The sequence below is a fragment of the Propithecus coquereli genome, unplaced genomic scaffold (genome assembly GCF_000956105.1).
Source record: "Propithecus coquereli isolate 6110/MARCELLA unplaced genomic scaffold, Pcoq_1.0 Scaffold299, whole genome shotgun sequence".
NCBI classification, from domain to species: domain Eukaryota; kingdom Metazoa; phylum Chordata; class Mammalia; order Primates; family Indriidae; genus Propithecus; species Propithecus coquereli.
The window spans coordinates 1606136-1632676 of NW_012148607.1; the positions used below are offsets into that span (position 1 = coordinate 1606136).

The 26541-nt window shown below is 41.1% G+C and overlaps 1 protein-coding gene across 1 annotated transcript in view; it reads left to right on the top strand.

The window, feature by feature from the left end:
* PIK3R3 (phosphoinositide-3-kinase, regulatory subunit 3 (gamma)) overlaps positions 1 to 19422 on the top strand; it is a 133671-nt gene extending 114249 nt beyond the window's left edge. Inside the window, exons 5-9 of the mRNA XM_012648918.1 lie at positions 5904 to 6046; positions 8898 to 9074; positions 12219 to 12293; positions 12730 to 12900; positions 19224 to 19422. Of these exons, the coding sequence (XP_012504372.1) occupies positions 5904 to 6046; positions 8898 to 9074; positions 12219 to 12293; positions 12730 to 12900; positions 19224 to 19422 (765 nt within the window). The remainder of the gene's footprint in view (positions 1 to 5903; positions 6047 to 8897; positions 9075 to 12218; positions 12294 to 12729; positions 12901 to 19223) is intronic.
* Positions 19423 to 26541: the final 7119 nt, after the last annotated feature.

Consider the following 26541-nt stretch of genomic DNA (forward strand, 5'->3'; position numbering starts at 1 on the left):
TGAGCCACCGCACCCAGCCAACAACTCTCTTTAGATTCCTATTTGCACAGAACATCTTTTTCTACCCTTTTACTTTAAACTTCTTTGTGTCTTTGCACCCGAAGTGAGTCTCTTGTAGATAGCATATAGATGGATCATGTTTTGTTTGAATCCATCTGCCAGTCTCTGCCTTTTAATTGGAGCATTTAATCTGTTTATATTGAAAGTGATTACTGATTACCAATAAGTAAGGCCTTCTGTTTCCTTGTCTTATATGTTTTTTATTCTTCAGTTCTTTCATTATTCCTTTTTTTGGGTATTTAATTGATTTTTTGTAGTGTGCCTTTTTGATTCCCTCCTTCTCTTTTCTATATATTTTTTAGTGTTTTTCTTAATGGATACTTTGGAGATTATAATTAACATCTTTATCTCATAACAACCTAGTTTGAATAATACCAACTTCTTATTCAATACATTTTCTCTTTCTTTTTTGTTTTTTGAGACAGTATCTCACTCTGTTGCCTAGACTTGTCACAAACTCCTGGGCTCAGGCAATCCTCCTGTCCTGCCTCAACCTCCTGAGTAGCTGGTATTACAGGCATGAGCCACCATGCCCAGCTTATTCAATACATTTTCAATAGTATATAAACACTCTGCTCCCGTACATCTCTTTCCTTCTCCCTTTATATTATTATTGTTACAGATTAAATTTTTATACATTTCATGCTTATTAACATAGATGTATAATTATGGTTTTATGAAGTTGCCTTCTAAATCATGTAGAATAAAAAGGGAGTCACAAACTGAAAGTACAATAATACTGGTTTTTATACTTAACCTGTGTAACTTTTAGCTATGTAGTTACCTTTATCAATGTTCTTTATTTCTTCGTAAGACTTCAAGTTACTGTCTAGTGTCCCATCATTTCAGCCTAAAGGACTCCCTTTAGCATTTCTTGTAGGGCAGTTCTAGTAAAAATGAACTCCTTCATATTTCATTCATCTGGGAATGTCATTTTTTAATTTTTTTAAGAGACAGTGTCTCAATTTGTCGCACAAACTGGAGTACAGCGCTGCGAACCTTTGTCTTTTGACAATTTGAGTACAATGTGAAATATTTGTTTTTTATATCTTTGTCTGCAGTTTATAATTGTGATCTGTAGGAGGATTAGCCAGCTATGAGCTATTTTAGTACAACTGTAACTCATGATGCCTTGTTTTGACCCTAGTATTTATGTTCTCTACTTTCCCAGACCCAATGTCCTTAATCTTTATTTCCAAGCTAGTGTCTGTGGTGATTATTGTAAAGGTAGAGACTGTACCAAGAACTTCAGGACTGGTGGGGCTGTTTAGGAGATATTGGCCTGTGTATGTCCCCATAGCTGAAATCACACTGTACACACAATCTTACGTGCTGTCTCCCTTACCTGAAACTGTATCATAAGATTTCTTAGGTCATCAGGAATTCCTAAGATACACTTAACAATAGCAGTTACCTTTGGGGAATGAATACTTTTACTTTGTACGATATAATTCATATAGAATTCAGCAGTAATTTATATTGAATTTAATGTGCATATTTATATAACTTTTGTACTTTTAAAACTCAAAAAATTTTTAAATATGATTTCTGAAAAACAAATTTAATATCTGTATAACATTCTATTATATGTATGATCATTTCACCAACCCCTAATGTTAACTACTTAGGCTGATTCAGTCTGAAGAAATTTAATAACTTTTTCCCCATTCATTTTTTCTTTTTTTTTCTAAATAGAGATGGGGCCTCACTCTTGCTCAGGCTGGTCTTGAACTCTTGACCTCAAGCGATCCTCCCTTGGCCTCCCAGAGTGCTAGGATTACAGGCGTCAGCCACTGCACCCAGCCGCTTTTTCCCCATTCTACCTCTGAACACTGGCCCCATCATAGATAATTCATCTAGAAAAGCTAAAGTAATAAAGAGAAGCTGAAATTTGCAGTTAAACACACATACACATAGGCACACCACAGCACAAATATTAGGTAGAAAGGGAAAAAAAGGTCATCCAAACAATTCTGAATGATTAATAAAAGAAAACTTGAAAATAAAATGGAATCAAATATCTCACATAGGAAAATGAACTATTGAAGTATCTCTGGCCATTGTAATCCCACACCTTTTTCAATCAGAACTCTGGTATTCCATCCTTAGCCTTCCCTGTATCAGTTGAGAGCAATCATATACTTCTTGCTGATGCCAAAAGCCTTGGAGTTATAGTAAACTCTTTCTTTTACACTTTGCATCCAATTCATCAGGAAATCCTGTTTACCTTATCTTCGGTATATACTCAGAATCCAACCCCTTCTTACCACCTCCACTGCTAATACCTTGGTTCAACCCACTATCATTTCTTGTGTGGATTTACCACAGAGACCTCCTACCTAGTCTTCTTGCTCTTATCCATGCTCCCCTCTCCCAATTCAGTTCTCAGCATAGCAGCCAGGGTGACACTTGTAAAACGTAGGTCAGATCACAGCACTCCTTTGTTTAAAACCTTGCTCTGGTTCCACATCTTACACAGAGTAAAAGCCAGAGTCCTTTCTGTAATGCTCAGCATGATCTGTGCCCCTCCTCCTCTCTGACCTCATTTCTAATAATTCTTTCTCACTAAGTGTGCTCTAGCCACACTGACCTCCTTGCGGTTCCTCGAATATGTTACACCTGCTTCCCACCTTGGAGTGTTTACACTATTTCTTTCCCTGGAATACTTTCTCTAAGATAGTCACCCAGCTAACCCCCTCACTCCTTTAAGCTTGCTCAGATGTCATTGTCTCAATAAGGGCTATTTGACAACTTTATTTAAAATTGCAACTCACATTCTGATCTTCTTTTCCCACTCTGCTTTCTTTTTTAATAATAACTCTCGCCTTTTAACAAACTATGTAATTTACTTACTATGTCTATTGCTTATTATCTGTATAACCCCCTAACACTATTGTAAGTTCTAGGCAGGCAGAAATTTTTGACTAAGCTTGTTTGCTCTAATATTCCAAATGCTTCAGGTAAATGCCTGGCATATAGTTAATGTTCAATATTTATTGAATGAATTTATGCAAGATAACGAACCAAAAACACTTCACCTTTGTCAGGAGCCTGGAGTCAAACTCGTATGAACTGAGGTCTAGGGGAAGCCTAACCTTCCAATGAACAGAGGCTAGAAAAAATGGCCAGTGTTGCATGTGGCTTTGGTTTATATAGAGCTGCATTTCTGCTTTCTTGTGATGGCTGGAGAAAGCAGAGAAAGCTCTATATGTGGCCACATGTTTAGTAATATTGGGGGATTTAACTGCAGAATAGGAGGTCCTGAGCAGCTGATATGAGACTGGGTGCAGAACTTGGAATCCCTAGTTCTAAAGTTGTGTATGGGAGTAGATGAAGGCAACCAAAAAAGGCACCCGGTATAAGCTAACAGAGAGCTACATTTCTCTATGTGAAAATTGGGAGCAGGACTTGAAAAGGGCCTGGGCAGAGAAGAGCCACTGAGGCATACAGCTTTGGGAGATGAAGGGAAAAGAGAGGAGGGACCCAGTGATTAGTAGCACAGGAAGTGTGCTAGGAAAATAGGTATTGAGTTTTTAAAGAGTTGACATTGAGTTATATATTATAGACCTCTGTTTTTCCTGTGACATTAGATAAAATCTAGATTGCTTTGGTTTAAGTGAATTCTTCTCAGAGAATGGGAAGAGATGGTGTGCCCTCAGTCAAAGTTGGCACAGGGTGAGACTAGGCTGCGGATGGGGATATTTCACATCTGAATTACATGTAATTAGGAAGAAGAGTGATGGTTTGGGATAAGAGAGAGCAATGTGGTAATGAGGAAGATCATGGTGTCCTTGAAGAGCGTAGCCTGTGTGGAATGGTCAAAAGCCAGGATAGAGTGAGTTGGTGTGAATGGAAGATGTAGAAAAAGAGACAGCCCATATAAACAACTCTTTGAAGAAACTTATCTGTGATTTGGAGAGAATTTAGGATTAAGAGATTTTTTTTCCCCAAAAGTGGTGTTACCAGAATTTGTATGCTGATGAGAACGAACTATTCGACTGGGAGAGTTAATAATGTAAGAGGGGCTGGCTGGTATGATGGAGTGAAGTACCTGAGAAAGGAAGAGGAGGTGAGACTCAGAGCACACGTACATAAAGGGAAGGGAAGGGAAGGGAGAGAATGGGTGTAGATACAGGTGGGTTCACAGGTTTAGTGGTAGGTGTAGTGGTATTGTTTATGGGGAAACTGCTGATTTGGTAGTGATATTAAATACTTCTTTTCCCTTTGCTGCCCTGCCTATCAATACACATACCATTGTTAGTAAAGTCTAAATTCTTGATGTTTTCTTTGAAGATCCAGGGCCAGAACTTTGCAGGTAATTTCTAACCTTGCTTGCAAGGAAGCCAAGATCCTCCACTATAAGAGTTGTAGAATTTGTAGCAATATCTTAATATTTAGATGTGGGCATTCCAATATGTTTTCAGAATTATCTGAGATATGTAGGATATAATGTCAACTATATGGACCATTACAAGATTCTAGCCTCCCTCATCTGCTAATCTTCTTACATTCCAGCCCTACTGAGCAATTGCTGATCCCTGAACATGCCCTGTTATTTTATGTATATGCCATACCATGCCTTCTTTGTGCAATGCTGCATTTTCTTCCTCTATCCCAATTAAGACCAGGTTTAAATAAATGTCACCTCCTCTGTGAAGCCTCTGTAAAGCAATAAATAACTTATTAACCTCATTTGGGTGCCTCTACCATGACATGAAACCAAAACCTTATTAGAGTGTAGGAATATATTCCACCTGTGTATTCTGAGGCCTAGTGGGCAGGTTCCATGTTTCACAAATCTCTTTATCACCACATGGTACTTTCTGTATAGTGGATTCTTAATAATCTTTTGTCAAAATTAATAAATGCTGAAACTGGGCATGGTTATGTGTGCCTGTAGGGCCAGCTACTCGGAAGGCGGAGGTGGGAGGATCCCCTGAGCCCAGGAGTTTGAGTCCAGCCTGGGCAGCATAGCTACAAAAAAACCCATCCAACCAAACAAACAAACCAGCCTAATAAATGCTGGATAATTGAGGAATTATCCCACAAGCATCAAAACTTGTAGAATTGTAAACATCAGGATAGCAAACTTTCTAAACCTTTATGCATATTTATGGCCTTTCTATAAAGCAAATAACAAAATTTAACCCTCTGAAGATTTTAGGGGAATCATGATTCAGATGCTAAAATCTACTAATGTCCTCAGAGCTCTTTGAAATGTATAGGACTGTTTACTCTGATGCTTAATGGCCTAGCCTACTGGGCCTTTGGAGTTATTAAGTCTGTTTTGTGGAGTTTTTAGTTCCTCATCTTATTATTCTTCACGCATCTGACTTTAGCAGGTATTCTTTCCCTTTTCATTTTCTGCTTATAATAAGATTAATCTAGTAATGAATCTGTTTGGAAAACTATGTACATATTTTAGAAATGAGAGTAAGAATAAATAGACTCTACAGGACTCTTCTGAGAATAAGACTTTGCACTTTGGTGCATGGAATCCTCAGCTCTTTCCATTCACTCCTTCAGCATCTTTTGGGGATGAGCACTACGATAACAGGTGCAAAGGCAGAACTCCATCTTCGTCCTCAAGACTTCAAGAGATTAATCTCTCTTGGCAGCTCAGAGACCTTTCTGTGGTTCTCAGCTATATTTCAGATAATGGTTCTTTTTACTTATTTCATAGTTTCAATGTTGTATTTTACATAGACATAATAGGGTAGGGGTTGAATAATCGGTCTTGTTTTATCCCTCTTAATTTGGTCTTATATGGGATTGTAACTAGAATTACAATATTTGTTTTAAGACCAAGGTTATGAAACTTTGTTTCTTTTTCTCTCCTGTAGGAAATACAGATGAAGAGGACTGCAATTGAAGCTTTTAATGAAACAATTAAAATATTTGAGGAACAATGTCACACACAAGAACAACACAGCAAAGAATATATTGAGCGATTTCGCAGAGAGGGGAATGAAAAGGAGATTGAACGGTAAGTCTACTTAATACCTCCAAGGACATCAATGAGATACGACTTCTTTTCTTCCCTGATAATTCCTGTCTTGTTTGCTTTTACTCCCTCAAAGTGCACAGTTCTGCCATTGGAACTACTTGCTCTTCCACCAATAGCACCAAATTGTACCTCCTCTCTTCTATGCTGTTTCTTCATTCCCCCCAAAAAACTCCTGCTCATTCTTTAGGGACTCAGGTTAGACATCACCTTTCCCAGAAACTCCTCTCTGATTTCCTAGACCAGTGGAGGGCTTTTTTTTGGTCCTTATATTATCTGGTCCTGATCTCTAGTGTAACATTTACTGAATGTCATGCCCACTCAATTGCAAACTTGTTGAGAGTAGGCATGGTGGCTTCTTTTCCCTGATAGCCCTGGTAGTACCTGTTATGGTGCCTGGAGTACATAATTGGAACTCACTGAATTTTTTTTTTTTTTTGAACTGAAAATCAACTTTGGCAGCAGTCTAAGAATAAATTGGAGTGGAACAAGACTGTAGACAGGAAGACCAGTCTGACTATTGCAGGTGGCTACAATGGTTGTGGTCATCCGGTTAAAAGGACCCAGACCAGAGCAATGGCAGAAAAGAAGGGAGAGTTAGTAGAAATGCTAAGGACTTTATGCCTGACCAGATAGGGTAGGTGTGGGAGAAGTCAAAGATTATTCCTAGATTTCTAGTGTGAGTGACTGGGAGATGGTATTATTCACCAAAATAGGAAGTGCATAACTTCCTATTTCTTTCTAATGAAGAACTAGGAAAGAACTTATAGTTTAGGTACAGAGGGAGATAAAGTAGCATGATGAAGTTTTAATAGTAATATAAAGCCACATATGATTCGGAGTTGGAATCAATGAGTTTGAAGTTCCTGTGAGAACCCAAATGGAGCTATCTGAAAGACAGGCAGCTGGTTATTTGGATGTGGAACTCAGTAGAGAAAGGATTTGGGAAACATAAGTATGTAGGTGATGTAGATGCTAAGAATGAGATTACACAGAGAAAATAGGCAGTATGAGAAGTATTGGATTTAGCAACTAAAAGGATATTGGAAGCTTTTATCAAAGCAAATTTAATGGAGAATTATAAGACTGAGCTTGATAATAGTGGGTTGAGGAGTGAAAGGGATTCAAAAAGTGGATAATAAATAAAAATAAATAAAGTGCGATGGAAAAGCAAACTTATTGCTCATTAGCACCACAATATTAGTGTACTTTGGTGTGCACGAGTATAGAGCTAAGTGTTATGAGGCAGTGTAGCTTAATGGTTAAAACCGTGGGCTTGAATTCTATGTTGGCCATTTATTAGCTGTGTAACCTTGAGTGAGTTACTTAACCTCTCTAAATCCTTTTCCCTCCAAAAACTGTGGCTAATATCTTGTTGGAATGCTGTGAAAATTAAATAATATGTATCTTGGCACATGGTGGGCTTTCAATAAACGGTGATTATTATTATTAATAATGAAGAAATAGGAAAGAACTTGTAGTTTAGCTGCAGAGGGAGGTAAAATAGCATGATTAAGTTTTTGGTTTGTTTGTTTGTTTTATTTTTATTTATTTTTATTTTTTTTGAGACAGAGTCTCACTATGTTGCCCGGGTTAGAGTGCCGTGGCGTCAGCCTAGCTCACAGCAACCTCAAACTCCTGGACTCAAGTGAACCTTCTGCCTCAGCCTCCCAAGTAGCTGGGACTACTGACATGTGCCACCATACCCAGCTAATTTTTTTTGTATATTTTTAGTTGTCCAGCTAATTTCTTTCTATTTTTAGTAGAGATGGGGTGTCACTCTTGCTAAGGCTGGTCTCAAACTCCTGAGCTCAAATAATCCTCCCACCTAGGCCTCCCAGAGTGCTAGGATTACAGGCGTGAGCTACCACGCCCAGCCATGATGAAGTTTTAATAGTAAAATAAAGCCACATATTAGTTAGTGACAGAGGAGTAATGTGGACAGTTGTTAACTTAATGGTTCAGAGCATAGCAAACTTTTGTGTGCTGGAAAAGATTATAGCCATCATTTACTGAGTGCCTACCAAGACGTGCCAGGCAGTGTTCTAGTCCTTTTACATGTATTATCACATTTAATTAACACAATAACCCAGTGAAGTAGGTACAGTTGTAGGTACGCATTTTAAACAATTGAGGAAATGAAGACACATAGAAATTAAATAACTTGCCCACAGTCCCTACAGTCAGAGACAGGGTGGAGATTCAAACTTAGGTAGACTAACTGCAAAGCCATTGCTCTTAACTGCTATGCTGTGCTACTCTTGAATATCACCCATGTAGCTTTACTTGTTCAGTTGTGGCTGGATCCAGGGCCCAGACAAGGTCATCGGGATACTCTCTCTCACATTGTCTTTTGGTTCAGTTTTTCTCTGGGTTGGCTTTATCCTCAGGCAGGTTTCCCCTGTGAGGTGGCACTATGGCTGCCGGGAATCCTAGAATTGCATATTCTTAACTTAGCAACCCCTGTGAAAAGAGAGAATCTCTTTTAACAATAGTTGAGCAAAAGTCCTAGAATTGACTCTCATTGGGTCGAGTTGGGTCTTATTCCCATTCCTGAACCAGTCACTGTGGCCTGAGGGTAGAAATGGGATGTGATGGAATACTCTTATTGGCCAGTGTGGGCTGAGTGTGTGTTCACTCCTGGATCTGAGATGGGGGCGGAGAACCCTTACAGGGAACATCAGGGTGCTGTTACCAGAAGAATGGGAATGGCTATGGGTCAGGCAAAAACAACAGATGTTTACCACATTTAAGATATTAGGACTATGCTCACACTATAGGATCCTTCTGTGTGGTTGCTATTTTAGCCTTAATATGTCACATATTTTCACAGAATTATGATGAATTATGATAAATTGAAATCCCGTCTGGGTGAGATTCATGATAGCAAAATGCGTCTAGAGCAGGATTTGAAGAAACAAGCTTTGGACAACCGAGAAATAGATAAAAAAATGAATAGTATCAAACCTGACCTGATACAGCTGCGCAAGATCCGAGATCAGCACCTTGTGTAAGTAGTCGGGGACTGTATGGGAAGGGAGACGTTACCTACCACCAAGTTACTACTGGCACTAGAGACATGAGAGGTAGAAGAAGAAATTTGTAATTGAGAACTGACCAGAGAGGTGGTAAGAACTTAGGAAAGCAGCCCTATTTGTTGTAGGGGGTACCAGAGTTTGTCTGAAGTCAATCAGTGGGGCAAATCAGAATGTAGGACTCTAATTCATACAAATATCTTGGAAATCTCAGAGGCTGGCTGTGGCATGAACAAAGTGATACAGCTTAAAAAGTACAGATTAATGTGTCTAAAACAAAAACTAGAATCTTTGGTTACATGGTAGAACCACAGAAATAGAAATTACCCTCAGAGGCACAGGGGAGGACACTAATCGTGGGAACCTGCAAATAGGTATACAGAACAATCTCTTAAATGATTTTTATATATAGGAAATGAGATTCTATATTTAAATAACAGAAAGGTGTCTGTAGCAGGCACTTCAGGTAATTTGACTGAGTAATGAAACCCAACTCTTTTTATTTTATTTTATTTTTGAGACAGGGTCTCACTTTGTTACCCAGGCTAGAATGCAGTGACATCATCATAGCTCACTGCAACCTCAAACTCCTGGGCTCAAGCAATCTTCCTGCCTCAGCCTCCTGAGTAGTTGGGACTACAGGTGCATGCCACCACGCCCAGCTAATTTTTTTCTTTTTTGTAGAGATGGGGTCTTGCTATTGCCCAGGTAGTCTTGAACTCCTGGCCTTAAGGGATCCTCCTGCCGCAGTATTTCAGGTGTGAGCCACCATGCCTGGCCTGAAACCCAACTCTTTAATATTAGGGAAAGCTATATGATTTAGCCAAATATAGGCATAATAGGGATATTCTCCAAATATAGATTGAAAGATATATTATCAGAATAAAATGTGCAGATTAGATTTTTAGAAGGACAAATGACTGTTTCAAAGGAGGAGAGAACCCATGAGAAAGGAAAATACTGTATATTGGGCTTTGTTCTGGGTAGACTAGACTGTTATGAAATATTAATATATCTGTGGGTGACCTTCATGCATATAATACCACTCAATTCAAACTACTGGCAGGAGAAGACAGAGCAAAGACCTCTAACTCTAGGTTTTACATAGACTTCATGGTTCTTTGTGTGAGAAAGAGGGAGAGGATACAATATAGGCCTAGAGATTGGAACAGTGGCAGATAAGTTTCAGTAGAGGAAAATTTAAGGTAATATATTTTGGGGGTAAATAATTATTACAACTATACTGTGCTGAATAGTTTTTAACAACACCCCTCTCAAGAGATCATTTCAGTTTGCTTCTGTGGCCAAAAGTAGTCAAGCAAGTGTACACAGCATACAGAAGAGCTTTGTAAACATGGCAAAGAGGTGCCCTTATCTAAAAGTAGGGTGTGTCAGCTCTTGGAATGCTCATGTGGTTCTGGTCACATCATGAAGCTGAAGAAAAGCCCAAGAAGGCTATGCCATGGACCAAAGGAATGAATGGAAGTACTTCTTTGTTCTGAAAAGCAATAAAGATATTTAAGAAATATACCATCCCAAAGGGCATGAATAAGTGTAGTGTCTTTGTTCAGGCAACTAAAACAAAATATCATAAACTGAGTAGCTTATATACAAGAGATATTTCTCACAGTTCTGGAGCCTGGGAAGTCTAAGATCAAGGCACTGGCAATTTGGTGTCTGGTAGGCGACTGCTTTCTGGTTCTTAGATGGCACCTTCTAGCTGTTTCCTCACATTGTGGAAGGAGTGAGGGGTTTCTTTTAGGCCTCTTTTATAACCCTCTTTCATGAGGGTTCTGCCCCCATGACCTAATCACCTCCCAAAGTCCTCACTTCCTGATAGCATCACCTTCAGGATTAGGATTTCAACATATGAATTTTGGGAGGATACAGACATTCAGTTCATAGCATTTGGCAAACTGGACCTTGAAAATTCCTTTAATGGGTTGTGTAAACTAAAGACAAAAGAGAGGCCAGGCGTGGTGGCTCACACCTATAATCTAGCACTCTGGGAGGCAGAGGTGGGAGGATCACATGAGGTCAGGAGTTTGAGATCAGTCTGAGCAAGAGTGAGATCCCATCTCTACTCAAAACAGAAAAATTAGTTGGGTGTCCTCGTGTGCACCTATAGTCCCAGCTACTGGGGAGGCTGAGGCAAGAGGATCACTTGAGCCCGGGAGTTTGAGGTTGTCAGTGAGCTGCAATGATGCCACTGCATTCTACCCCAGTGGACAGAGGAAGACTCAGTCTCAAAAAATAAAAAAGAAAAAAAGAAAAAGAAATGAAGCTTTGTCTAAAGGCTTGGAATGTTTTGAATTGAGATAAGGAAGTCTGTTAATCAGAGACAAGCCACCAGACATATACCAAGACTCAAGTGATCTGTTAAGTAAATTGATGACCTGAAGGTATGATTTAAGATTGTCTTACATAGTCTTAGGCCTGTTAATGAGTTAGAAAGGATGTCTTCAGGGAAGGGGGGCATGATGAGGCATGTCTGACCTCCCTTTTCATGGTTAGCAACTCAGCTTCAGGGTATTTTGGGATCCCGTTGGCCAAGAGAGGGCCCATTGAATTATTGGGGGGCTTAAGATTTTATTTTTTTTTATTAATAGTACACACACTCATATTATTCAGCTTGCCACCCTGAATTTCCTGTAGCTTCCTAAGGTGCAAAAATAGCTCTTGAAATTTATAGTTTAGAAATTTAAACTCAGTTCAGTAGGCCACACAGGAAGTGGGTCCTCTGGTTTAATGGAGATTGCAAATATGACACTACGCTCACCTATCTTAAAATTTCAGAAACAAATGCCTCACTGTGTGTGAGTGCAAGTATGTGTGAACTTGTGGTGGCATAACCATCCAGAAAAGAAAAATGAAAAGTAAGAGAAGTGCCTAATTTCCAGTAGCTGTGTTTCTGCCTTTTTGCAGAAAAAATTAATTCATCATGGTATTAGTTGAAGGAAAAGTAATGGAGGGACTAATTTAGGGAAATCGTTGTCTGCTCTTCGTGAGATAAGGAAAAATAGGTTTCTGGACTCTGGAAATTTGGTTAGCTTGCACATATGTACCTTGTACAGGCAGAATTTGCATAGTTACTGACACTGGTGTCTTTCCTCTGGCAGATGGCTCAATCACAAAGGGGTGAGACAGAAGCGCCTGAATGCATGGCTGGGAATCAAGAATGAGGATGCTGATGAGTACGTTCTCTCTATACCTTTCTGTCAGAGGGCTTTGTTCTCAATATAAGACACGGACCTTCTTTATACATGCTGAATGTTGGTTCTCATTGTAATTGAGGACATTGAATGAAGAACTTTGAATCTCTTTTGAATTCAGTTGCCTGAAGAGTACCCTGTAGGCACTTGAATTCAGAGACCTGCCTAGCCACAGGAAATCTGGATGAATAAGCACTGTTATTCAGATATTCATGTTTCAGCTTATTGGATGAAACATGTGAATGCTCTGCTTTCTGCAACATAGCAAGTAATGAAGTGTTTAAAAAAACACCCAACTAATTGCAGTTTTGCTTTGTCATTTTGTGGTTAGAGATTTGGAAGAGCATTTTATTAATGAATTTGCTTTTATATCTAAGTAACCTGATTATTAGAATAATGTATTAACATTTAATTTTAGGAACTATTTTATCAATGAGGAAGATGAAAACCTGCCCCATTATGATGAGAAAACCTGGTTTGTGGAGGATATCAATCGAGTTCAAGCAGAGGATTTGCTTTATGGGAAACCTGATGGTGCATTCTTAATTCGTGAGAGCAGCAAGAAAGGATGCTATGCTTGCTCTGTGGTGTAAGTGTTCTCTGCGGTTATGACCTTTTGAAATCTTCTGCATTGATTAATATAAAATCAACCCCTCATAAAATTCAGATGATGGCTATGGTGTGGTGGTTCACACCTGTACTCCTAGCACTCTGAGAGGCCGAGGCAGGAGGAGCGCTTGAGCTCAGGAGTTCGAGACCAGCCTGAGCAAGAGCAAGATGCCGTCTCTACTAAAAACAGAAAAATTAACCGGGCATAGTGGCACGAGCCTGTAGCCCCAGCTACTTGGGACACTGAGGCAGGAGGATCGCTCGAGACCAAGAGTTTGAGGTTGCAGTGAATTACGATGACGCCACTGCACTCTACCCAGGGCAACAGAGTGAGATTCTGTCTCAAAAAAAAAAAAAAAAAAATTCAGATGAAATTAGTTAAAGTACAGTAATGGGGACCCATGGCTTGGACCATTAATATTTGTACAAAGAAAACAGTTTTATGAGACATGATATCTGAAATTATCTTGGGGTTTTAATTTACGTGGTAAGCAGATTAAGCCCTGCAGTATTGTGGTTGGATTTTATGTATCTGTGAAAGGTAATGTGAGATCTTGAATTGAAAAAAAAATCACTTAATTCCTTAGTAGTCTCCAGTATGCCTAGCTTGGTCTCCAATGTCAAATTAGGGAAGGTTGATTAAATGAACTATTTTTACTTCAAAAGAAAAACTCTAAATTTTAAAATCAAATAGTATTCTGTGAGGTAGTGATAGAAAATGTGGATGGGGCCGGGCGCGGTGGCTCACGCCTGTAATCCTAGCACTCTGGGAGGCTGAGGCGGGCGGATCGTTCTGAGCTCAGGAGTTCGAGACCAGCCTGAGCAAGAGCGAGACCCCGTCTCTAGAAATTGGCCAAACAACTAAAAATAGAAAAAAAATTAGCTGGGCATGGTGGCGTGTGCCTGTAGTCCCAGCTACCTGGGAGGCTGAGGCAGGAGTATCACTTGAGCCCAGGAGTTTGAGGTTGCTGTGAGCTAGGCTGACACCACAGTACTTGCCCCGGGCAAGAGAGTGAGACTCTGTCACAAAAAAAAAAAAAAAGAAAAAAAAGAAAATGTGGATGGGTTTTTCTTAAGATGATCTTATGACTTTTTGGAGAAAAGCCTATTTTTCTCTTAATGAAAAGTGAAATTCAGGGGATAACTAACCAGGCCTCAGTCAGGTTTTGTCTGAGTGTTTAGTATATTCCTTAAGATGGCAAACATCTTCATAGACAAAGACCACGCTTAGAAAAGAGGTATGAAGGTGCCAGATATACTGGGTTCAAATCCTGGCTCTACTGCTTACCAGCAGTGTAACCTTAGGTAAATTACTTAACCTTCCAATGTGCAGTTTCCTTACCTGTGAAATAAGAATAATATTAACAATATCTACATGAGGGTTTTTGTGAGGATTAAATGAGTTGATATATGTAATATAATATGCTTTTTTTTTTTTTGAGACAGAGTCTCACTGTGTTGCCCAGGCTAGAGTGCCGTGGCGTCATCCTAGCTCACAGCAACCTCAAACTCCTGGGCTCAAGCGATCCTCCTGCCTCAGCCTCCCGAGTAGCTGGGACTACAGGCATGCGCCAGCATGCCCGGCTAATTTTTTCTATATATTTTTAGTTGTCCGATTAATTTCTTTCTATTTTTGGTAGAGACGGGGTCTCGCTCTTGGTCAGGCTGGTTTCGAACTCCTGAGCTCAAACAATCCGCCCGCCTCGGCCTCCCAGAGAGCTAGGATTACAGGCATATAAGATGCTTTTAACAGTGATGGCACATAATAAGTTAATGTTTCTACTAATATTATTATGATAACGATGGACCTGGCAAAAGACAAACAAAGATGGCAAAGTGATTGTGCCCTCAAAGAGGGCAAGGTGGAGAAGCTAGACAAAAGGATTCATATGAACAGAGTGCTTGGTGTTTTACAAGATCCTCTTGTCTTCAGTGGTCTACTTCTGTCATGGAGTCAGAGTTTGAATCCAAGTTTACCTGGTTTCAAAGCCCACATTTTTCTATTGCACCAGACTTTCTTCATTTCACTAAATATCCAATATAAATAGAATCACTGTGAAATATGTATCATTAGTAGGCTGTGCACATGCGGAAATGTTAATTCTAGTGGAGAAAGAGAGGGTTGGGAGGTTTTGTGGAAAAGGCATTTGAGCTTGACCTTGAAAGTGTCAATGGGATGTCTTGTGGGGAGAGTATGGGGAAGCAATTGAAAAGTGCATTGGATTACTGTTATTCAAAGATACAACTACTTACAACATTTCATTTCTCTCTCACTCGGGCTACTGAAATTATTTGAGTGGAAATGACAAGAAATGATGGTTCTTGCAAAGATTTGGGATCTTTTAAGAATAATAAAAAGAAGGAAGGCAGTAAGCCCAGCCCCTTACTTTCACCTAGGTCATTGGGTGGCAGCCTATACGTTAAGGACTTGTTTGGAGGTGCTGCCCAGGTGGTGCCCATCAAGGCTAATCCCTGGAAAACCAAGAAGCAGCTTGAATCTCGGGGAACTGTTTTCTTGTTCTCTTTCCTTTAGCAACAGACTTGACCAGGCTCGAGTGCACAACAGTGTGGATTTCCCTTGCCTATAAAAACTAACTGCAGTCATACTTCATGTTGGAATTCATATTGAGGATGATTGGAAGCAAGAGAGGCTGGCATCACAAAGACTTCCACTTTTTTGCCAGCCTCTCTTGCTATAAAAACCCTGCCACCAGTGATCTCGCAATATACTTAGGACATTTGCTGAAGTAGGGATCTGCGTAAGTTCAGTTTTTTAGGACTTACATAGCAAAATTAAAATGTTCATGTAGTAAGATGTCAGACATGGATCTCTCATTTATTTTTCCATTCTACTTTCTGTTAATAACATCACAAAGAAGCCTAAGAAGAAGTTGTTAAACTCCAGGGCCCTCTCAGGCTAAAGACCTGCAGCCAGCAATGCATGTATTCCACTGGGTTGGGGAGTCAGGTAGTGACAACTTGTATTCCTAATTATTGTTGCCATTTGGAAAATAAGAGGTTTGATTAAGGATAGATAACCAGACAGAAGATAAACAAGGAAATAGAAGACTTGAACAACACTATAAAACAAGTAGATCTAACTAACAGACATCTATAGAACACTCTACCCAACAACAGTAGAATATACATTCTTCTCAAGTGCATATGAAACATCATCCGGGATGGACCATAATTAGGCCGTAAAACAAGTCTCAGTAAATTTAAAAGGATTGAAATCATACAAAGTGTGTTCTCCAACAATAATGGAATTAAATTAGAAATGAAAAACAGAAGGAAATTTGGGAAATTCACAAATATGTGGATAGTAAACAACACACTCTTAAATAACCACTGGATCAAAAAAAAGAAAACAAGGAAAATACTCTGAGATGAGTGAAAATGGAACTACAACATATCAGAACTTATGTGATACAACTAAAGTAGTGCTAAGAGGGAAATTTGTAACTGTATGTGTCTATGTTAAAAAAATGATCTTATAGGGATGGGAGGGAAAAAAAGAATGATTTTAAATCAGTAACTTAACCTTCTTCCACCTTAAGAAATTAGAAAAATAACAAACTAAACCCAGCCAAACAGAATGAAGGAAATAATAAAGATTAGAACTGAAGTAAATGAAATAGAGAATATAAAACAATTGATAAAATCAACGAAACCAAAAAGTTAGTTCTTTGGAAAAAAATCAACAAAATTGACAACCCCTAGCTAAACTGTCAGAGAGGCAGAGAGAGAGAGAGAGAGAGAGAGAGACGACAACAGGAATTACTAAAATCAGGGTGAAAGAGGGGACTTTTATAGAAATAAAAAAGATAAAGGAATACTGTAAACAATTATATGCCAATAAATTAAATAACTTACAGATGACCCCTGAGCAACATGGGTTTGAACTGAGCAGGTCCACTTACACATGGATTTTCTTCTGCCTCCGACACCCTTTAGACAGCAAGACCAACCCCTCTTCTTCCTCCTCATCAGCCTACTCAACATGAAAATGATGAGGATGAAGACCTTTTTGATGATCTACTTCCACTTAATGAATAGTAAATATATTTTCTCTTCTTTAATGGTTTTCTTTTCTCTAGCTTACTTTATTATAAGAATATGGTATGTAATATATATAACATCCCAAATACATGTTAATTGACTCTTTATGTTATTGGTAAGGCTTCCAGTCAACAGTAGGCTATTAGTAGTTAAGTCTTTGGGGAGTCAAAAGTTGTATGTGGATTTTAGACTATGCAGGGGGTCAGTGCCCCAACTCCTGTGTTGTTTAAGAATCAGCTGTATTTATTGTTCGACAAATTCCTGGAAGCACACAAACTACCAAAACTAACTCAAGAAGAAATAGAGAATCTGAATAGAACTATATAAAAAGTAAAGAAATTGAATTATTAATCAAAAACTACCCGTAAAGAAAAGCCCAGGCTCACTCAGATGGCTTCACTGAGGGATTCTACCAAACACTTAAAGAACAATCACACCAATCCTTCAGAAACTCTCCCAAAAAATAGAGGAGTACAGAACACAATCTAATGCATTTTGTGATGGTATTACCCTGATACCAAAAGCAGACAAAAACATCACAAGAAAATTGTGGGCCTTATGAATACAGACATAAAAATCCTCAACAAAATACTAGCAGATCGGTTTCAGCTGCTTATAAAAAGGATTCATCCCAGGAATGTAAGGGTGGTTCAACATTCAAAAATCAATGTAATAAACCACATTCATAGAATAAAGGACAAAAATTACATGATTATCTTAATAGAGGCACACAAAAGCATTTGATAAAATCTACTCTTTTCATATTAAAAAACACTGAACACAAACTAGGTATAAGAGGGAACTTACTCAATCTGATAAAGAGCGTCAATGAAAAACCCACAGCTAATCATCATACTTAATGGTGAAAGACTGAATGCTTGCCCCTAAGATCAGGAAAAAGACAAGGTTGTCTGCTCCAACCATGAGCAATTAGGCAAGGAAAAAAAATAAAAGAAAATCAGATGGGAAAGGAAGAAGTAAACTATTAGAGCTATAATGTAAGTGAGTTCAGCAAAGTCGCAGGTTACAAGAGACAGAGGTGAATTTCTATATGCTAGCAATTAACAATCCAAAAAGGAAATGAAGAGTCTACAGCCATACCACTCTGAACATGCCCCATCTTGGATGATCTTAGAAGCTAAGCAGGGTCAGGCCTGGTTAGTACTTGGATGGGAGGCTGCCTGGGAATACCGGGTGCTGTAGGCTAAAAGAATAAAAAAATAAACAACAAAAAAAACCTCTGCCAAAATGAAATGAAGACATGCCATTTATAATAGCATCAAAATGATGAAATATTAGTATCTAAGAACAAAACAAATGTTAATTGGTCAGTGACTGCTAAAAAAAAAAATACAAAAGAAATGTTAAGAAGCTGTACAGTGAAAACTACAAAACATCATTGAAAGAAATTAAAGAAAGCCTAAATAAGTGAAAAGAGTCAGGCACAGTGGCTCAGGCCTGTAATCCTAGCACTTTGGGAGGCCAAGGGAGGATCACTTGAGCTCAGGAATTAGAGACTAGCCTGAGCAAGAGCTGAGACCCATCTCTACCAAAAATAGAAACAATTAGCCAGGCAGGTGGCGCATGCCTGTAATCCCAGCTACTTGGAAGGCTGAGGCAGGAGGATTGCTTGAGCCCAGGAGTTGGAGGTTGCAGTGAGCTATGATGAGGCCACTACAGTCTACCAGGGGCAAAAGAGTGAGACTCTGTGTCAAAAAAAAGAAAGAAAAAAAATGAGTGAAAAGACATCCTGTGTTCATAGATCAGAAGACTTAATATTGTTAAGATGGTAATACTTCCCAAATTGATCTACACATTCAACATAATCCTATCAGAATCCCAGCTGGATATTTGCAGAAATTGATAAGATGATTCTAAAATTCATAGGAAAATGCAAGGGACCCAGAATGGCCAAAACAATCTTGAAAAAATAGAAAAAAGTTGGAGTACTCACACTTTTTGATTTCAAAATTTAGTAGTCATGACTGTGAGGTACTGACATAAGGAGGGACATAGATCAATGAATGGAACTGAGAGTTAAGAAACCTCATATTTATGGTTGTTTTAACATACCTATGTCTGTGGCCAAGTCTATAGGGGGTGGGGAAACAATTTTACAAGCTTTGTCTGATTGACTCTTCCTCCTTTGTATAACAGTTGCTCTCAGACTTCTGGTCATTTGGTGTTCTCTGGATTCATTGTTGTCTGCCTTAACATTTTTTCTGTGGTATGTCATTGCAGTGCCGATGGGGAAGTGAAGCACTGTGTGATCTACAGCACTGCTCGGGGCTATGGCTTTGCAGAGCCCTACAACCTGTACAGCTCTCTGAAGGAGCTGGTGCTCCATTACCAGCAGACATCCCTGGTTCAGCACAACGACTCCCTCAACGTCAGGCTTGCCTACCCTGTCTATGCACAGATGCCCTCGCTCTGCAGATAAAGAGGAAGTGGGGAGAGAGGTGGCTCTCTAGCATTTTTTTCTACAGTTTTTATTAGACTACGATGAGGGCATTCTTTCTACGTAGACTGCTTGTTTTGCACAAGAAGTGATTCTGTGAATGTGGAGAGGCCGAGCAGCCGCTGGCCTGGACGGGGGCATTAGGGGCCTGGGTTCTCTGCGACTCAGCAGTGCCACTGCACTGACTTACTAAGCTGGAAGCAGATGTTTTTGGGAAAGTCTGTTTCATTGGGGTTTTTGTTTTATTTAGCCAGGCACACACAACAGAACTTACTAGGTTTGAAGGGGGCTGGGGGTGGGGGATGTATTTGGAAGCCTTTGAAGAGTCCATGTCCCCTTTTGGTCTTTAAGAATGCAGCAGGGGCATGGTTCTGTTGGGAGTTCTGTTTTGCTCTGTCAGTCTCTCTTCCTCCCCCTCACTCCCCAAAAAAGTCTGTTTGGGTTCTGTGGTAGAATGGGATTTGATGGAAAGACAACCAAAGGAAAAGGGGGAGGCTTGGGATTTCATTTAAAGAATCTAAGGCAAGGTGGTAAAAAACCTTCAAGTGAAGGTACTTTATTTTACTGACATAAGTTAGGCTTCAGTGTCTCACATGCTCCTCCCTTTAAAGGATTATATTCAGAAACCAACAAAACAAAATTTATTGCCAGACCAAGGTTTGATGGGAGAAGACAACACTAGTAGCTGAATATATACTTCTGTACCAAAACTTGAAATATAAAAACAAAACTAGGATTTGTGAGTTTTAGCAAACACTACAATTGGCCAGTGTAACCCTTTTGTCCTATCCCTGTTTCTCAGAGATGAGGACTAGCATTCTTTTTGTGGGGATGGTGAACTTTGAGTCATAAAATGAAGTTGGTGCTTGTGTGGTGTTTCCTTAGCCTAAAGAATGATATGTTGTTTGAAACCTTTGTATCTTGTTTGTATGAGTAAAGAAAAGGTGCAATCCAGTGCTTTTAGATGGCTTGATATACCAAATAATGATATAGAACAACATTCTTAATTTGTGCTTCCCCAAGTTTAAAGGCCCTGTAGAAACAGTAAACATGGTTTAATTTTCCTTCATCTCCCCCTCCTTTGCTGGGTAGGGTTTAGGGAGCCATAGGTGGCTCAGGAGGGGAGTCAGATTGTGGTCAGGGACCTCAGTAAATCACAGACCGAGGGGCCCTGGTGTCCAGGGTGAGGGTCATACCACATTATACATGTGCTTCCATACAGTGGTTTCTGAAGCTTTTATAGGGAGAAAAGATGGCGTACAGAGTTTAGACTGTTAGTAGAAGCCATCTGGAAGCTTTTTCTTTTTGCCTTTTTTGTGATCCTGCCATTAAGGCAATGTGCACAGTCTGCCCTCATGCTCCAGTGGCCTTGATTTTAGGCCAGGAATCTTCTGCTCCATGTGGCTTAAGCCTTTCAGCTGAGTGAAGCTAGCCGAATGGAATGGGCGGGGGGAGCAGGCATCTACTCCTGCCTCCATTATGCCCCACACCCATCAGTCAACAGTCATCTGACAAAGTCCAGCTGCCTCTGAGCCAATCCTGGGACCATACTAGGCTCCAAGCAAGTCAGCTGTTTGAGCCCAAAGCTTTGCAGCCAGACATCCTGGCTGAGCTAAAGAAGCCAGTACTGGGGTCTTGCTTCTTAAGTCTTACAGCTAGAAAAGCTCTAGTTTTGGGGGTGAAAGAAAAATATTACTTCCTTTAAGCACTTACCTGGGTGAGGGTCTAAAATATGGACCATGATGTGTAGACATTGACAAAAAATTTTGGAAAAACCTCCAGTTAACTAGTGATGGTAAGAAGGAAAGTGCTTATTTATCTTTGGCTTTTCCTTGGCTATGTTGCAGTTTCAAGATTGGGTGAGATAGAGACAAATGAACCACCCTCAAATGTCACTGTTCTGACTTAAGCCCTTGGCTAACAGCCATCACACCCCTTCCCCACACTGCCAGACTGAAATCTTACTGAAAGTTTTCCCGAGCAATGCCAGGCTAACTGCTGCTGGGCACACCTGGATGCTTTGCACCTGGTGTCGAACCTGCTTGAGCAGTGGATGCTCAAGATTAGGTCCAAGGAATCCCTTCTATCTGGTACTAAAATTTTAGTATGTTCTTTTAAAATAAACCAAATGGGTTTATGGATATGTGCTTGTGGTGTTGAACAATGTGTCCGTTCCTTTTTGGGCAGACGTTGAGGCTGTGCAGGGAGACAGCAAGTGCCATCTAATTACCCACATTTGAGCTAGCTTGTGAAGGGCTGCTTTTTTTCAATCCTGCATTCCTTCACTTTAATTTCTGTTTTTCATTCTTGAATTCTTTGCTTTGTGGGATCTAAGAGCGAGGGATCATTTGAGAAATTGGACAATATCTTTTCTGACCAGTTGCCATATGACTTGCTTGATCCTGAGCCAATGGAAATGGCACAGGGACAGTCTACCAACCACCGGGCCTGCTGTGCATGGAGGGGTAGTATGCTTCTCCTTTACTCCATGGCTTGGGAGCAGGTTGTGGCCTCCTTCATTAGTCTAGCTCGGTGTCCTGTCCCATCACCTGGGCCCTGGGACTAGCTCTCTTGGCATCTTAACTGCAGTCTCCCAGAGGAAGAGGGTAAAGAGACCAAGACCCGAGGGGCTTGGTTCTTCTCTCCTGGCTAGAGAAGCTAGCCAGCAACATGAAAGCAGTATGGGGCTGGCTGGACACGGGCCCTAGGCTCATCTTTTCCAGGTGGAACTTTCATCACAGAACAATGCTCTGTCTCCACCTCGCCGAAGATGTCAAATCGTGGCGCCTGTGTCCTTACCACTGATCTGGCCAAGGATGAGGACCTCCCAACACTTCCACTTCTCCCTCTCCAAGCCTTGATGGGATCTCCTACTTTGGACCTCATGTGCTCAGAAACAGCTCTGAAAGTCAGTGTGCTATCTTCCATGGGTCTCCTCTTCTTGCTGCAAGGAACCAGCCCCATGTTTTCTCTTGAACCAAGAGTTGCATCTGGGCAATTCCTAGTTTCTAAGGTGGTCTCTGTTGCCAGTTAAGACCTAGAGTAGGCCTCTGTGAGGCTTCAATGGCTTCAGAAAACAGAGGGTCCAGACAGGTCCTCTGCTGCCAGCTGCTCAGCCTTGCTTTAGCTCTAGCCACTTGTGACAACCTTGTTTCCTTACAAGTTCCAGCATGTGACTTTGATGCCCTGTTGTTACGTGTGAAAAACCTATTCTGTTGTCTTTGATGTAGTCAAACAAATTCATGTAGTTTACGTAAAAATATCTGATTCACAAGGAAGCCAACTGTATGTCTTGTGTTGGGACAGTTCATAATGTAGTTCCTAGGCCACTTTTGCAAATTGTTCTTGTCACCAGATGTGTTCAGACATTGCTGTGCAGTTGTGGGGGAGGGTGGGGGGAAGGTGAGGGGAGATACGTTTTGGTCTTTTTGTTTTTAACCTTCCCCAAGAGGGGACAGTCTGGCCAACTTGCTCCAGCAATGCAATAAAGACATTGCAATAAAGCAACTTTTTGTCTTCATGCTAGTGGTGGGGGGGGGAGGGGCGCTGAGGGCAAGGTGGGGGTCAAGAGAGAAGAAGACTGGGGCATTGAAAAGCCCTTGAAACTCCCAAATCGTCTCTCTAATAAGCATCAAAGACCAGTCCCAGGGCTGAACTGGGGCCACCACAGGCTCTCTCAGGGAATCGACTCTACCAGGCATGACGCCAGAGTCCTGATCACCAAACACAGGACACAGGGAGACTCAGATACTGACTCTCGAGGAAATTAAATCTGAGGGCCATTTCCTCCCACCCCACTACCCACTCCTAATAAGCCCTGCTTATTGGTTCTCATCACATATTTCTGCCCAGAATTGTTTCCACATTCTACTCTGGAGGAAGGGGAAGTGGACTCAGTCTTACCGTCTATTTTATTGTTGCTCCAGACCCTTGTCATCGCCTGCCTAGACACTTTACTGAGGTTCCTATGTGTTGGGAGCATAATCAGCAAACGCTGACAATCCGTTGCCCAGGATATTGCAGCTCTCAGCCTTGTCTCAGGCCCCACCGACATGTGTACAAATTATAAACAATCAGATTGAGTAGGGGAATAGTCTGTTGCTCTAAATGACCTTGCCTATGTTCTTCCTCCTCACCACACTTTAGCCACACAGCACCCCCGAGACCAGTGCTAGAACTACAGATGATTTCTCCTAATCCCAGTCCTTCTGAACTCTACCTGCTAGCTGATGTCTCTACTGGGACCTTGGGTGTCGCACGGCCACAGGTATTTGAAACTTGTTTACTTCACAGAGAAAACAGGGCTGGCTATGAATTCCTTTACCTTCTTACCAACACATCTACAACAAAGCTGTCTATATAACTATTCTTCCCACCTGTTAATTTAGAAAAAGTAGTCTTCCTTCAACTAAAGCCAATCCCTCCACATGTACTTTGGAATCTGTTTTCTCTCACCTTCTCAGGAATTTCCCATGGTCGATGATCAGTGCTTTCACAACTTCCTCTCAACTGGATCATCCCCACTGACATTTAAACATGGTTGTCTCTCACTCTACTTCTGCAATACCTACCCTTATCTCTTTTCTCCTCTTCAAAGCCAAGCCTTTTGAAAGAGCTGCCTGAATGTGTTTACTTCCTCACCTCCATGCATTTCAGGACTGGTCCCACCACTACTTGAAACTGCTCTCCTTGATGTCTTCAGGAATCATCACTGTTGACTGCTTTCTCCATGGAAAGCTTTCATTGACTGTATCACAGGTTTCTTCTGACATCTCGGTTCCTGTTTAAGTCTCCTGCCTTCACGCTTCTGCCATTTCACCTGGCAGTTTCATCCACATCCATGAATCTACTCCCCATCTCTAGGCCAATTCCATCTGTTTCTCCTGTCCAAACCCACTGGAAGACACCTCCTATTCAGCATATTGAGTGCAGCACTGAATGCAGGGTCACCACTTAGCCCTGGTTCTCTTCCACTGTTTCATATTTCAATGAATGGAAATAACAATTCTTCTGGTTATGTAAGTCAGAAATGTAGTTGTCGTCCTTGATAGCCCTCTGCCTCAGCTACCTAAAGTCCTTCACTAGTCCATATTTTACCTTCTAAATATCAATGAAAACATCACTTCTAACTTCACTACCATCTCTGCCCTTAATACTGGAAGGCCTCCTTTCCATTCTTGTTCCCCTCAAATCCATTCGCACAGCAACCAGTCATCTTTTCAAAATGCAAATCTGAACCTGTATAAAATACTAAGTAACTTACAATTGTTATTAGGGGGAATTACAAAATCCTTAAAATAGTCTGGCTTTTCCTGGCTTCCAGTTCTCATTCATCCCCCACTTCAATTTCTCCTTTCACTGGCTACATCCCCTGAGCTAATCCCAATATTTTAGGCCCTCTTCCTTTCTCATTCTGCATGTTCCCTGGACAATCCTCATTTCCCATGCCTTTATTTACCGTCTATTTCATGATGGCTCCCAAATCTACATGTCCAGCTTTCCACCCTTTCCCTCCTTCCTTCCTTCTTCAGACTGGGATTATCTCCACACTGTTGCTGTCCCAGTTTAGACCATCATAATGGGTCGTTACATCATTCTGTCTGGTGTACCCGCTCCATTTCTAGCCTCCCTACATTGCAGCCAGAGTGATCTTTCTAAATCTGATAATACCACTTCCCTAAAGTTACCTTTCAGAAACTCCTTACTGCCCTCAGAATAATCCAGCAGTTCTCAAGGGGTGGGAGTGGGGGCACCACTGACACTTGAGGCAGTTGTCCTATGCAGTAGAGGATGCTTAGCATCTCTGTGCTCACTCTTCCCATCCTCATTTCCAACCCCCTAGCAGGGTGGTTCCCATGAAAAGCTGCAAAATCTGTTTCTCCCCACTGCCTTCACCTATGGTGTGGTGCTTCCGACTAGATCCTGATATACTCGTATTATACATGGGCACTTACCCGCTCAGCCATCCCCCTGCAATCCTCCAGGCAACAACCAACCTGTGACTGTCTTCCCAGTGCCCAGTACATCAGCCCAAGATCTGCTGTCAATGAATGAGTGAAGGAAGGAGGAAGTGAAATCAAGAGAGGACCGGTTGGCTGAGGGACCAAATATCCCCACAGATAAGCTCTGCCACTGTGGGTAGAGCACGCCCTCTGGTGGTCCCAGCCTTCCCTGTGCAGGGCTACCAAGAGCAGCAGGGTGCAGGTGGCACCCAGCTGATGGCTCAGAGGCATTTTCCTGCCTACAGGCTTGACACCTCTCCTTCAGACCTAGGCACTGGATTGTGTACAATCAGTGGCTCCTTGTGGAAGCACTCCTCTTATAGCCTTGGCACTCGACCAAGATCCACTCTTTGCCTTGTGATGCCAACCTCCTGACTCCCCCAACACCACAGTCCCATTTATGTCTTCCCTTCCCTTCTACACTATCCACCAAGTGAAGTTCTACTCATTGAGGGTTGTACCCAGCAGTGTCCACCTCTGGTGCTCAGGCATTAGAATCTCACAAGGAGCATGCAACTTAGATCCCTCGAACGTGCAGTTTATGGTAGGGTTTTTGCACTTCTATGAGAATCTAGTATCACCGGTGATCTGACAGGAGGTGGAACTCAGGCAATGATGCAAGTGATGGGGAGCAGCTGTAAATACAGACGAAGCTTCGCTCACCTCCTGCTGTGCTGCCCAGTTCCTAACAGGCCGTGGACCAGTACCAGTCCATGGCCCGGGGGTTGGGGACTGCAGACCTTCACAAAGTCTAAACTCCTGGAGGACACTAGATACGGCCCATGCCTAACCTGCCAGACCCATTTCCACTTTGCATCATTTTTGGTCCTTGAACGTACAGTTGTACTGTAAATGCAGCACTTTGCCTGGACATTCTTTCTGAAGCCAACTCCCACTCTGCCACACCCAGCAAACTGCTGACTACCACTGATTCTTCGTGTTTGAGCTCAGATGTCATAGTCTTCAGGAAGTCAAGCTGGGTTATGCATCCCTCCCTTGAGGGTGGCAACTGTTTTATTCACCAGTATGTTCCCAGCAGCAACACAGCACCTAGTTACACGTGTCGACTGAAGGAAAGAAGCAAGCAAAAGACATAAAA